The sequence below is a fragment of the Harpia harpyja genome, chromosome 13 (genome assembly GCF_026419915.1).
Source record: "Harpia harpyja isolate bHarHar1 chromosome 13, bHarHar1 primary haplotype, whole genome shotgun sequence".
Classification (NCBI taxonomy): Eukaryota; Metazoa; Chordata; class Aves; order Accipitriformes; family Accipitridae; genus Harpia; species Harpia harpyja.
In genome coordinates this window covers 5,398,965-5,413,176 of record NC_068952.1, presented here as the reverse complement: position 1 = coordinate 5,413,176, position 14,212 = coordinate 5,398,965, and the positions used below count along the sequence as shown (strand labels likewise).

At 45.9% G+C, this 14,212-nt stretch overlaps 1 protein-coding gene across 2 annotated transcripts in view; it reads left to right on the top strand.

Annotated features, from left to right (window-relative positions):
- LOC128150502 (calpain-13-like) overlaps positions 1 to 7,388 on the top strand; it is a 53,599-nt gene extending 46,211 nt beyond the window's left edge. For both annotated transcript variants that reach the window (XM_052806726.1, XM_052806725.1), the window contains exons 19-22: positions 426 to 542; positions 3,464 to 3,519; positions 4,578 to 4,630; positions 6,544 to 7,388. In XM_052806726.1, the coding sequence (XP_052662686.1) occupies positions 426 to 542; positions 3,464 to 3,519; positions 4,578 to 4,604 (200 nt within the window). In that variant the 3' untranslated portion in view covers positions 4,605 to 4,630; positions 6,544 to 7,388. The remainder of the gene's footprint in view (positions 1 to 425; positions 543 to 3,463; positions 3,520 to 4,577; positions 4,631 to 6,543) is intronic.
- The last annotated feature ends 6,824 nt before the right edge of the window (positions 7,389 to 14,212 follow it).

Sequence of the window (14,212 nt, the reverse complement as noted above, 5' to 3'; positions counted from 1 at the left end):
ATCCCAGGCATGTTACACTGCATAATAGCGTGAGTGTGTGGTCTCTCCCTGTTTAGCAGAAAGCACCAGTGGTATTATAAATGCTACGTTCAGGCTTTAACAGTTATAAGCCAGAGAAAATCACCCTTTCTTATAGAAAATAAAAACTAAAAAGGGAAAGCAAGACAACACTAAATTAGTTAGCTCAGTGTTTCCTGCTTGCTGACCCAAGCCACAATTTGAGTAAGTGACTAGAAGGACTTTGATTTTCCATTACCCTACCCCAACTCTCATGCACAAACCTGGGGAAAGGCAAGCTGCTGGCATGACAGGGTGGGGGGGCTGAGGGAGGGCCCCAGCTTATTTGCAGGGTGCACAAGGCCATCAGAGCCAGTCCATCATCCCGTAGTGCGTCCTCAGTGATGTCGTTCCTCTTCCCTCCGCAGGTCTGGCCGCTAATGAGCAGCTCCTGCGCCTGATGACCTTGCGGTACGGCGATGCTGCCAGGAGAATCGGCTTCTCTGACTTTGTGTACTGCATGCTGCGCCTTGAAACCGTGACCCGTGAGTCTCAGCGCCAGGGCCTGGGACGTGGCAGCAGGGGAGCTTGCAAAGTCAGACTGGGGGCAGCGGCAGGAGGCAAGGGACATGATGCTTGACTCAATAATACATGTCTAACAGCATAGCTTGGCTATAACAAACCTGCCCAAAGTCCAGGCATCCCTTTGAGCAGCCTGTTTGCCAGAAGCCAGATTTGTCTCCTGCCCATAGGAGCGGTTTAGTGCTGAGAGAAAGCAGAAGCTGGGGATACAGTGATGCCCTCCCTGAAAGGGGCCAGAAGGAAGGTTGGCTCGCAGTTCCCATCAGAGCTCATCAGAGTGCCTGTGGGCTGCAGCGTTACCACGCTGTCCTGTGTTTTTCCCTGCTGAGGAGCGATGGTAATGTATATCTAGAGCTTCTTCAGCTGCCAGTCCTTTTTTGCTGCATGAATTTAGCCTGGCCTCTGCCAGCTTGTCCTTAGAGCCCCTACGCACTAAGACTCATTTTCTAGAAACAAGACGTGTCCTTGTGCTGGTGCCCTTCCACACAAGCTTGAGCATCCTGGTCCGCAGCAGAGCTTCCTCCAGGGTGGTGCGGACCATTGCTGGTACCACTGAGGGCAGACTGCATGCATTCATACCCAGTGAAGAGGAAAGAGGTAACGCATCACGAGTGGAAGGCTTTCTCTTTTGGTTAAAATTCAGAGAAGTCTGAACCACAGCAAGGGAGGTCCTTTTTTTTTTTTTTTTTTTTTTTTTAACTGGAGAGATTTTTTTCCCACCAACTTCAGCAAAGTTCTCTCCGTTTTTTGGTAAGGACAAGATCCGAGATCCTTCTCAATGGATAAACAAACCCATGCCCTGCATTACGTCCAGCTATTGTCTGGCAATTGCAAGGAGGGAGTGTCTGTAAATAAGCCTTTGCCTGAAAGTAAATGGAATTCGGTTTTACAAAAGCGTAATTTTTACTACTCTAATAATAAGAATTTTGACTGGAAATACTGGTAGTTAAACAAGCCCAGCAATTGTGACCCATGTGCTAGAACATTGCTACAGCAATTTAGTTAATCTTTGGAATGAGCTGGGTTTTAACAGCACATGGAAATGAGTGTTCATTTTTTTTCCTGTGTGTTTCTACCACTGATGTTTTATGGGCCAGTAGTGGTCAGTGGATCCGCCTGGATGACACTGCCTAAAATCCCATTTCAAGGGAGTACAGCAGAAGCAGCTCAGAAAGACAGAGCGTGTCCTGATTTTAATGCTTTCATTAAAAAATAGATAACTTGTAAACACCCATTTTTTGTGATTATACATGTCACTTGCTGTAGATGAAAATTCTTATGCCTAAATTAGTACCATGGCATTTTTTTTTTCATCTTATAAGAGATCCTTTTACATTTTAAGTGCCAGTGTAAAGACAACTCCTTTGCATCCATGTGGAAAGGAATCTCTAAAAGTTTCATTGCTGTCTGTAATGCGTATCTTGAAGCGCTCTCAACTCTTTCAGTTATCACTTTGCAGAGGGTTTAATGTGGAATACATTTCTCAAACTTTTCAAATCATTGCGAATAAGATTGTTACAGGAGAGGATAAGGGTGCCAAGTGGGAATAAAAGCCAGTCCACCTTTATGGTGATGTGAATGCAGCAGGGAAGATAAAATCTGTCCCATTAAATCATTACTCATCCTTCAAGATAGCCAGAGATGAGACCCAAACCAAAAGCAGCAGCTTCTTTGCAAACTCTATTTAACTGGAGTTAATGAAGCAGTAAAGGGGCACTTACCTCTGCCTAGAGGAGGTAACTTCAGCGCTGCCATTTGTTCCTGAAAAGATTGCTGGGCGCAAGCCCAGCCCTGCAAATACAACCTTGTCAAGGGGCTGCTCGCAGCATGGGGACTTCCTTGGTCTACGCGTTCTTCAGAGCTGTATAGGCTGGATGTGCTTCACCGTGTTAGCTTTCCTCTCTTCTTTCTCTCTGCTCTGGATCATATAGGTAGCTCTGGTTGCCTCCTAAGGGGCAGATGAGCAATGTGCCCTTGTGCCCTGTTCCTGTACTCTCCCAACAGCCTTGCACTTTTGTCTAAAGCCAGGCAGGTTTCAAAACATTCATGATCTTACAATGCCTATTCCATTCAGGGTGGGAAGCAGGCTCCTGGAGAAATGTGTCATTCAAGGATAGACAGACTTAAATCTGTTTCAACTTTTTATTACTGTTTATAACAGCACATTTCTAGGAGAAAAGTAATTTCAAAATGAATAAAAAGAGCTCAAAATACTGTGTTTTGACTTTATCGAAACACTTGGGTTTGAACCTTTCTCCTAGACAAACTGCAATATAAATGTGCACATAGAATATCAATATTTGAATGCATTTAAATTTTCTGATAGCAAAGTGTTCTGTCAGAAAACTTTCAGCAATGTTAATTTCAAACTCTAGCTGAATAACAGCAGCATCTGCATTTATATTCCCTGGAAAAAGCTTGCAAGGCATACTAATGACTTCAAGAGAATCACTTTCTTCAGGGAACACTGTGATCACTCACTGCCAGGGAGGATGGAAAAGGACCAACAGAAAGTTTCCCTGTGGGAAGATGTGTTTCATTAGTTCACCGTTCTCCTGTCAGTCTTCAGGTGGGAGGTACAACTGAAACAAATGATGAAAGGAGACGAAAGCAGTCACGCTGAGCACTCCCTGTCCCTATGCTTTTGCCAAATTCTGGCCTTGTAATTGGGACGCCTTCCCAGGCTGTGACCCAAGGGCCAAGGCAGAGGGGGGTACCCAGCACAGAAATGAGATGTGGCTAGGCAGGACAGTGCGGGTGGACACCTGAGCCAGGCAGAGCATCCCGGCACATGGATTGCAGCTCTGCTCCTCAGCTGCCTCGTGTCTGCGTTGCATTCTTGCTTCCTCCTCATGAAATAAGATTTTCTTTGTTCTACCCCTAGATGCATTTCAAAACTTAGCAGAGGGCGGATCACAGATTTTGATGACGGCAATGGAGGTAAGAATGCTCCTTCCTTCTCTTCTCTCCAGGTCCAAAGTGGGACCACTGAGTAAGTTAGCAGGAGGGTGAAGTTAAAGATGATGTGTGGTGTTTGTTGCTAGGGGTTTTGCTTCTGACACCAACAGTGGTGAGGGTTTTGCCTGGCTGCATGTGCGTAATGGGTGGGAGGTATTTCCCTGGGGTTCCCTGGCTCCAGTCATGCAGCCTTGCTAGGGCGAGCACAGCTCAGTGGTGGCCATCCATGTCCAAAGCACAGTCTTCCCTTACTGATGCCAGCCTGTCATTGCTGGAAACATTGCTCAAAGTGACTCTGAGGAAGTAACAAAAAAAAAAAATTCCATGCCCTCATTTCTTACTGCCCCATCTGTTAATTCTGAATTGCAAAACATCTTGGTTTTAAGAAAGAAATAGCAGACAAACGTTTGCTGCTGCTGTTTGTCTTAAAAGCACAGTCTGAAGGATAGCTAGCTGAATGGGGATACACCAAGCTTTTTATCAGCTAGTCTGAAGCAAAAATCCTGCTGTACGCCATAGTGATATGCCTGAGTGCTGCATTTTATCAGTCTGGGGACTGTTATTTGACAACACAGTGTTTAAAAAGATTTTTTTAAAAAACCTTTTACAATCTTGCCGGCTCCTGTTTACACTCTGTGGTTAGTTCAGTGGCTCATAGTTCATTAAATCTGTTTTGCACCAAAAGCTGAGAAGAGCTTCCAAGCAGAGGCCCTGAACCTGTCTTACAGGGTAGTCTGTAGGATAATCACATTCCCAGAGCCTGCTATCCTTTCCACTTGCAATCATGCAGGTGCCATCCTTTCCCAGCAATTGGTCCTGCTGCAGCTGCTGCAATAATTTATCATGGAAAGCAACATATGGAAAGTGTTTCTGGGTCTGAATTGCAATAAAGGAAAAAGGCAGTTCCAAAACCCCTTAACTATCCTGTGCAGGACAAAAGGACCATAGTCGTTGGGTCACAGCCTGAAGGTACCGAGACACATGTCTGAAGACTTAGTGTAACATCACTATCTAAATGCACCTTTTCTTCTTTTTTCCAGTGGCTGACTCTTGTCATGTACACTTAAACAGATGTCAGAGCTCAGTGTGGCTGGTAAGAAATCTGCTTAGTACTATACATCCTGAGAAGAAAGGTGTGGGTGCCCTTACAGCAGTCACAGTGAATATGAGTGGGGACCTTACAGAAAGCTCACCCTGGGGTTATGGTGGGTTTCGAGAGAAAGAGAAAGGTGAGAGCTGCAGCATGAGTGGGGCTGGAGAGGGGCTGCAAAGGGAATTGGACTTTGGGCTATTTTTTCTGGGGACTTGCTGATGGCCTTATCAGTTGCTCAGGCCACCAATGGCTCAGTAAGCCACTTGCCCTCTGTTCCCACCCGAGGTAATAAATTTTCAACAGATCAACTAACAGAACTTGTTTTTTTCATCTTCTGAGGGATGCAATTACTCTTGCACATCTTACATAGCTGCAGCAGATGTAAAGCCAAGTAGAGGGTGGGCATATGAGGTCACTTAGATTTCTTGGTCAGTCTGATTTCACATTTTTAACTAATTATGTGATTTAGTTTACTTTTGAAAAACAGTCCCTACCTTGTGCTTCATTTGATGTTTGCTCCCTCCATGTCAGGCCTGGAGAGGGGCTTTTTTGCCTTGACGTTTACCTGGACTTTCTAATTTTGCTGCTTGGTTCTCATGAAGGACTCTGCCTTTTCCTACAAAACTTGTCCTGTTTATACGTCCATAAACCATCTCAGCCATCATGCTTCTACTAACCCACTGGGACGCAGCTGTTTCCAGCTGCCATGGTAAAGCATTAGTGCTGGTCCCAGACACTTGGCACTGAGGAGAAAACGGAGGAAGCCCAATCCTTAGAGAAAACATGCAGTGGAGAGCCAGCAGCCTCCTGCCATTGTGTTGCAGTTGACCCCAGGAACTCACGGAGCACCCCTGGGCAAAATCACACACTTTCCTTATCAACCCAGTTCAAAAATGGAGTGAAAAAAACCAAAAAACCCCAGGACCTTCATTGAAATCTAGGGGACTGCATCCAGATGAGCCTTCCTATTGAGAGGAATTACAATAAAACATAATGCATGAAGAGCATCTCTGGTATCTCACATCCTGTTTCTGAAGACAGTTGACATTGGATGCCAGCTTTGGTGAGAAGTTGAAAGGGGAAATGTATAATCAGGGTGTAAATTATACTCCCCCAGGGAGAAAGAATGGTAGCTTCAGACCCAAGGCAGGGATGGCTCTGTGTCTTTCACCCTTGGCTCTAGGACAGCATTCATGCCCAGCTGCTCCTCTATCTTGGCTCCTAATTGCATCCAGTGTGTCCATGTGCTGCAGGAGCTTGGCTTCACCACTCAACACCGTGATGCCTTCACCTCTCTGAGCTCTGTTCGAACACAGTTATTTGTTTGAAAGTCTGCCCTTTGTATTCAGAGAGCTTTGGACAGTGCACCTTCCCTTTGTCACAGCAAAGCTGTATTTTGATGTGTTGATGTGTAGAAACAGATTATTCACAACTCAGCACCCACCCCTTGCACTGTGGACTATCATTAGGTAAATATGAGACTAGAAGGACCTCACTTTAGGAGATGAAGTTGTTTAAATTGTTGCTTGCAAATGATATTCATGGTCTATTTAGTCTTCTTTTTTTCCTTTCATGAATCATTCATAAATTGGTCATAACTTCTGCAAATATATAATTAATCATAATTTTCACTTACCAGTTTTGAATGAAATTCTGCCTGTCGGGTGTTGGTAAGCAGTTCACTTGAGCAATTTAGCAGCCACTTAGAGCCGGAGACTGGGCAGTCATAGCACAGGCCCCTCTGAGGACTGAAACTCTTTAAACTAGAGTCTAACAAACTATGAGTGATGTGGGAAAATACACTTGGTGTTTGTTGAAAAAAATCAGTTGGAAAAAATATTCTCATTAGTGATTTCTAAAGACTGACCTCCAGCTGTCTGTGTTTTGAGTGAGTCTCTTTACCTCTGTTTTAGGTGGCTTTCTGCTGGCAGTAGGACACAGCCCAAGGCCATCCCCTACAGGAGCCATCCATGGGGTTCTTGAAAAACCACTGTGAAGGAGAGAAACCAGGTTTCCTATGGACATTTGCTTGCACTTGATGGTACTCAGGTGTCAGGATGAAAAGTCCTTTTAAGGCAAACTGGAGTTGCCTTGGAGAGAGAAGAGGAGATAATGAGAGTGATCCATGGGCAACCTGGTAGTACTTAATGGTCTGGGCAAGCTGGAAGTGCTGACTATTATCTCCTCCCATCTTCCTGTAAATAGTATGGCTGGTTCTCCTGGTTAATGCACAGAAGTCAGGAACAGCTCCATTAACTCCGTTGCAAATAAGAATAGAATCAGGCCTTTTGCGTGGAAGCAGTGTTTATCGTGTAGGTAACAAAACCAATTAAGACACAGTTTTATTTGAATTACTTCTTAATTTGCTTGTGTGCCATTTCTAAATGCCAGAAGAAGGTTGAAGAAATTAGTCATAATTCATAAATAACACCAGAAGCTTTGTGATTATTTTTTTTTACTTTTTATTAATAAATAAATAAATAAGAAAAAAATCTAGTGCATATTTGAGTTGGTCAACATATTAGACATATTAGAAATATAGAACAGATTCTTCAGTGTTTTTTTCTGATTTCCAGCATCTGTATCAGGACTGTCTGGGAAAAGACAAATTTATCTGAACTGCATTCTCTTTCTCTGTCCTGATGTCTTTAAAAATATAGGGCTTCTTCAGATACAATTCCTGCTCAAAAGTTTAACTTAAATCTGCTAAATAACTGTAACCTTTCTGTAGCGCACACACAAACTCTGCTTTCATACTTTTTTATCATGGTGATAAAAACAAATCTAGTGATCTATTCTACTCAATTATTAAAAGAAAAAAAAAAGACAACTCTGAAGAGTCTATTTGTGAAAATGCCAAAAAAGAAGGATGCAAATGTCAATGGATGAAAGCAATTCAGGGTTGCCATGGCAATATAATTCACACCATGCCTCACCCCAACCTTCTGCACAAGTTTCCATTGAGGCATCCACATGATAGCAACAGATTTACTCATTTGGCAGCGAGATGTTACATGCTGGAGCAACAGCTACGTCACAAGGTAAAGAAAGGACCCATGTCTCTTATCAGGAGGTTGGTCTGTGGCAGTGTCTCGTTCTGCAGCTTGGAGAGCATTACTCATGTAGGTAGGTCTTACGCAAGTGGGGCCACTGAACTGACCCTTTCACTGAAAATGAGGGGAAAGGGAAATCAGTAAAATTAGACTATTCTAATATTTTTCAGTCATTTTTAAACAAACCGAATCCTTCTCCAAAGTGTGACTTACACATCCCACCTGAAATCATTAATTAAGCTCTCTGAAAATGTTGGCAAAGAGAGAAGATAAATAAAAAAGGTGGCCATGAAAAAATAAATACGCATTGCTAAAAAGGCGTATTAGTAGACCCATTTCAGAGAAGTATGCTTGTTTAGTTTAGCCTGGAAATTCAAAAAGGGTAAGTAGAACTCTGGAAGTACTTCTGTGTGATGTCCACCACACAGTTCAGGGATGCTCAAGCTGGCTAGGACCTACTGGGAACGAGGTTTTTGTAGCTACGCAGAAGTCATCTGTGGTAAAATTGTGAATTTCAGTTCAAGTCAACAGGTTTAAATTCATTCTTGTTGTGTGAAAGTCCTATCTATAAAAATACCAAGCTGTTAAGATCAGTGCATTACAATCAGTCTTAAAAATCTAAATTTGCAGACAACGTATTACTTTTCCTTTTGTTACGATGCATAATTGCCTTTCTGTGGAAGGCAATTCTGCTTGTCGTGAGACAAAGATCCTTGCCTCTAATAACTTAGTCTGGCCACAGACTAAAATGTTTCTTCATTAAAAAGCTAGCAGCAGACACCAGGCATCCCCAGTGAGAATCGTCACCAATACATAGGTTGTCTCCCCGTGGACAGACGCTGGGGATGCCGGCTCTTCTCACGCAAGGGACGTGTGTATGCCCATGCGCAGAGCCCCCGCAGCCCCTCACCTCCATCACGCCAACCCTTCGCTCTGGTGCGTGCGGGCTGCGCACGCCGGCGGTCTCGGGGACGAACCTACGGCCCCTTTGGGTTTGCGGGCTGGCGCCTGCATGCTGATCCTGCACTGGGGCGGAAAGTAATAACTCACTGCTGTCAAGCTGAGCGTGGGTGCCTGTCTGTAGCTTTGGAAGAATTGGTATTCCACTTGATTTATACTTCCAACGAAGCTAATTAAGCAACAATTCAGGAGGAATCCATCATTGTGACAGACTTGTTGATTAACCATCCCACAAGCAAAGTCAAGGGTGTTTGGTAGCCTGGAAAAAAAAAAATTGGGTCAATAGGGAGAAAAACAATGATTTGAGCGTAATACAGCAGTGACTATTATTTCCAAAAGCAACAAGAAGCTTAATACATTTCACAAGCACAAGGGCCAACATTAAAAACAAAGGCAGCTCAGATCAGTAGGGTGTTAGATAAAGAGGGAAAACTTCTACATCTCATCTTTGTGTGATTAAGCTGTGAAGGCCAACTTTACGGGGATGGTGCCCCTATTAAAATCTTCTGTGCACCTTCATCTGTGTTTGCCAGCTCTGAAATGTTACCGCAACCCCCGTGAGGTTCCTGGCATTTGTGAAAGCTCTGAGATTCATGCAATTATGATAATATCATCTCTAATTTTTTTTATGAAAATCAGTTTCTAGTCCTCAGGGACACAAGTCTGAAAAGCTATAAGAGGATCTGCTATTAGAAATTGAAGAGAAGGACCTCAGACAAATGCTTTATATTTAAATCTTCATGATGCTAAAACTCTCAAGAGGGTAAGAAGCAGGCAATGTGAAGAAGCAGAAGCTGAAGCAGATGAGATTAGTGATGCTGATCTCCCCAGCATTGAAGACGGGATAAAATGCTGATGAAATTAGGTAGGATCTGAGAAAACCATTAGCATTAGAAAGACTTTGGTGCAGAAGTGGTGACAGCTGACCCTGCAAGCATAATCTCTGGATATAGATCTTGAAGCCCTGCTGTTAACTGCCCTTTTCCCGAGACCCAGAGGCCCCATGTCTGGGGTCTGCCTGGCAGAGGCCATGCCCAAGTCATCTCAGGGTGGACGGAGGAGGAAGCTCTCACACGTCTTGCCTGCAGGGCCTGATCCTGCAGATGTTGCCAGAGCATGCAGCCTAGATTAAGGCTTTCGCAGAAGCCTTAGAGGCTGTGGTTTTGGTGCCCATGCCTCAATGAACCCATCCTGCCGTTGTGGTGTGGGAGACTGGGAGTGTCTGTGGCCAGTTTCAGAGTAACTGAACCTCCCTTTCCACCTTTGGCTGTGCCTGAGGTCTCTCACAGACAAACTGCTGCAATTTATATAGAATAACTAAAACGCTTTTCAAGCAGGAAAAAAAAAAAAAAAGGGCACATTATTCCATAACCTTGTACATGGCTGAAGGGGGGAAGGCTGGGTTTGACCCTGGCTGTGAGCAGCTCACTGGCCCATGCACTTCATGGCATGTACTAATGATTTTTTTTTTTCTTAATCAATGCAGGTCTTGATGCAGGGAGCAACTGTGCTATGCTACAGCAAATGCTCTGACCATGGGCTGCAGAGTCACAGGCATCTCTCAGGCAAGGGTGCAACAGTAAGGGACTGGTATGCCTGTGTGCAGCCTGGAGGGATGCCTGCACGCCTGGGAACACTCAGCTCTTGCTGCTGCCTTCAGTGAGATAGTGACCCTTTCTCAAAAGAGGTACCTGTCCTTCTCCCAGTACCCCAAACTCAGGGATGGAAAGCCCATCAAGAGTGACACCCCCTCCCTCTCCTGTTTAGGTAGCTCAGCAGGAGCACAGGCAAATATTGGGACCATTTCTCTGGTGGGGGTTACCGGCTGTATTTGGCATTATCATGCTTAGCCTTAGCACTTGTCTTTAGGATCTCTTTGCTGCAAGGCTGGAGCTGAAACATCTTACTATTATCTGGCAGTTCCTTACCCGAAATATCTTACTCTGCAATTCCTGGCTGCACTGCTTGCACCCGGTCCCACCCTGCAATAGCTGCACCTTTTCAGCCCTGGGGAGCGGGGTGCCCAGGCAGAAGGAGAGCACAGCAGCCTTTTCAGCGCAGGTTTCCCAATGCCCTCCACCAAACTGGCCAGTGCTGCCCTGGGTGCCTGCTGCCAGCTGTGCCGCCAGCTGTGCCGCCAGGTGTGCCCGGGCTGGATGTCACCAGCCTGCTGTGACACCGGGGCCCATTTCTGCTGGATGGCAGTGACATCTAGAGGCTCCCTGGCCTGAGCTCCTGTCTCTCGCTCTTCGCATGCTGCTGGCAACACTAGGCAGGCAGAAACCTGCTCCTCACGAAATCCCCAGGAATACCATTCACACCCTAAGGGTGAGGTACTGCAAGATTTAAATCCAAGCTCCTTCCCTCAACCACCATGGGAAGAAGCCTTGTAGAACCTAAAAGAAATTTTATATCGCTTTTGGGATCTCAAAGGTTTGAGGCAACCTGGATCCCTTCCCTGAGAGACAAACTGGTTCACATGAGGCTGGTGCTGATTAAACAATACACACAGCTTGCCAGTCTAGGAAATATTATTTCCTTGCTTTATATGCCATGCATTAGATTTGATGCCATCCAGCATCAAATGCAAAACTGCCACAGAAACACCTCTGTATCGAGGCTGGCTGTGCAAGATGAAAGATTATTGTACAAACAGTATTATGTATTTAAAAGCAATGCATTCAAGAAAGAGGGGTAAATACACCATCTCCATAGGCTGAATTGTTCAACCAGTTGGTGAGTGTGTCTCCTGAAGCGTTCCCCAAGGTTGAGCTGAATTGCCTACCATGGAGAGAGATAGGGAATATTATTGCCTGTATGAGGGGTACTTGATATTCAATAGAATATATATTCGCTAGGATGATATAACATAGGCTTTGCAAGTCAGCCGAGCAGATTGCAAATAATCTTCCAGCCTGAAATTGGGGAATGAGCAGCCTAGTGGAGTAGAGCTCTCCCATGATACAAAATTGGTGGGAAGATTGTGGTGAAAAGTGGGAGGAATGGCTCCTGCCCATGCTGTGAGCTACCTCAGGCTTGGAAACATTCAAGAGAAAGGTTAGGTCAGGCCTATCCTGAAATAAAAAAATCTCAAGAGGATGAGAACAGCCAGAGAGACAGCAAGGTGAGGCAAGAGCAGCATCGAGACACTGCAATGAAGGCTCCTGCCACCTCCACCCTCTTGCAATGCATGATCCCTCACAGTGCCTGGGAAAAGTTGAACATATCCAGTGGGTGTCAGAGCTGAGATTAGGGGCTCTCAAGCCACATCCACCTAATGAATGGGCACCAAAGTGTACCCCCCAAACATTAAAGCGTCCCAACCTGCTTCCCTTATTTAGTAGCACTCTCATGGGGTAAGGATGAAGACAAGGCTCCATAAAAGTGGCTTTGGAGGAGTTGAGGGCAAGGGGGCACAGAAAGCTGGCCCCTATATCACACCACCTCCTCCTTCAGTGCCCTCTGTGCTTTCTATAGGCGTGGAGGCATAGGTACTTGTTACCATGCCCAGGGCTGTGAGATGGTTCCTCCCACAGATGCTAGATCCACATCCCGACTGAAGCAGATGGCACAGGTGGGGCGAGAGGAGCAAGCCCTCCACCTGCCCCACAGCCTCTGCAGGATGGCAGGCAGCTGCCTGCTGCCTTTTGACCATGCCAGAGGCATTGGCAGGCTGTCCCTGGGCATGTGGTGGTGGACGGCACCTTCTCCAGCCACTGAAGTCCAAGCAGAGCCGAGGGCCTCCAGGGGAGAGACAGGAGAAGGAGACCCATCCCTGCCAGCAAGCCCAGGAGAGTGGGGCTAGCACAGCCTCCTCCCTGCTGCTGCTGTGTGTTATATCCCCCCCCCGCTTGCCTCTGCTTACTTGTTTTGTCTGTCTGACGCAGAGGAGTTGGGCTGTAAGGATAGCTCCCAGCTCAGCGCAGGGAGAAATGCTGAGACAAGGTGGGAGGCACAGCCGTGGGGTGAGCCATCTCCATCAACCTCAGATTTCATGGCCTAAAACCCTTTCTCTTTATCTCTGAGGGACATGAGTTACACCTCTATCCATGGAGCAGGAAAGTGCTTTTTTTACTAGTGGTGTGTATGATCTGCAAGACCTACACACAGTCATTAACCTATAGAGCTAAGGTGTCTTGGGTTGGTTTGTTTTTTTTTTTTCCCCCAAACTAGCATCCCACATCCTCTAGAGCTCAGAGGTGATAGGAGATGTGGAATGAACCTGAGGTTGTCTCAGTTTTACTGGATGGCAAGAATGGTTAAAAGAAAATAGTGGCTGTGAGTGCCAGATTTTGCTTTTGCAGATACTTTCTTTTTCTCTTAGACCCTGGCATAAAAGCTTCCATTTCATTATAATATTGAATGAAACCAAGGGATTATTTTTTTTTTCCCCTCATTGGAAAAAATAACCAGTTTCAAGCTTCTAGGGCAAAAAGTAATCAGTAATGGCTGGCACAATGTTGCACTGCTGTGCTCCTCAGAAATCAAAGTTAGAAGATGTATTGGACACCTGACCCGAAGGCTGCAGATGTCACTGGTTTCCACTGAGGTCCCTCAGCCAAAGCCTCCCACACCAGATTGAAGGTGTTAGGAAGCCAGAGGGAAAGTGCCACGGTGGACTCGGATGTGCTCTTCTGGGCTCTGCCTGCCAGACGCAGGGTGCGTGACCTCAGGAAAACCATGCTGAGATCCCAGTCTGTCAGAAACACTGGGCCTTACTGATACCAGTTCAAAAGCCAACAGCAGTGGTCAGGCTTTGCATCAGACATTTCGTTGCCGCTTCCTCTCTGTAACAGGTACAGCACAAACACTTGGGTCCCTGCAAGTGCTGAAGGAAGGGGCTTGAAAGTTGAATTAGGTCTGCTTACACAGCACTGTGAGCCTCCAGGGAAAGCCAGGCAAAATTTCATACTAAGCATTATAGCTTTTGTATCATCTACTATTTGATTTCTCATTAAAGGCAGCACAAGGGAATTTGGGAATTTCAAATGGTCTTTGTAACACTCAGCATTTCAAACTGCTCGTTCGGGTGTTGCCTCTGGCCTGGGGAGGGGTTGACATCATTTCTCCTTCCCAAAAGGAGACATCAGAAACTCTCCCTGAACTTTGATGGGGCAGGACACCCCGTGGCATGGCTGGAATAAAGAAAGGTGTGAAGTTGGGCATGGATTGGGCCTGTGTACGAAGAAGCAAAGGCAGCACTTTCTGTGCCACCGCCGGAGGTTGCCCGGTGCAAGCACCAACCTCTGCAGCAAGTGCCTGCGCCAAAGGTGGCCGCAGAGATGCTCCAGGGAAGTTTCTGTGTCTTGCTGCCCTGAAACAAAATCGTGGGGACTTGGGAAGGGCTGTGTTGCACTTCAGACAAGCAGGAGGGAGCTAAAAAGCTCGGCATACTCCCGCATGCTGACCCGGGTCACCTTATCCATGGGAAAGCGTGCTTCCCGCAGGCTCTGACTCTGCTCCCGGTGCTGGCAGGGCTAACCTTATGGTGGATTTACAAACTCCATCTCCCTCCAGGCATTAACAGACAACTTGCCTGACAACTTTATGCTAACAAATGCTGGGAAAC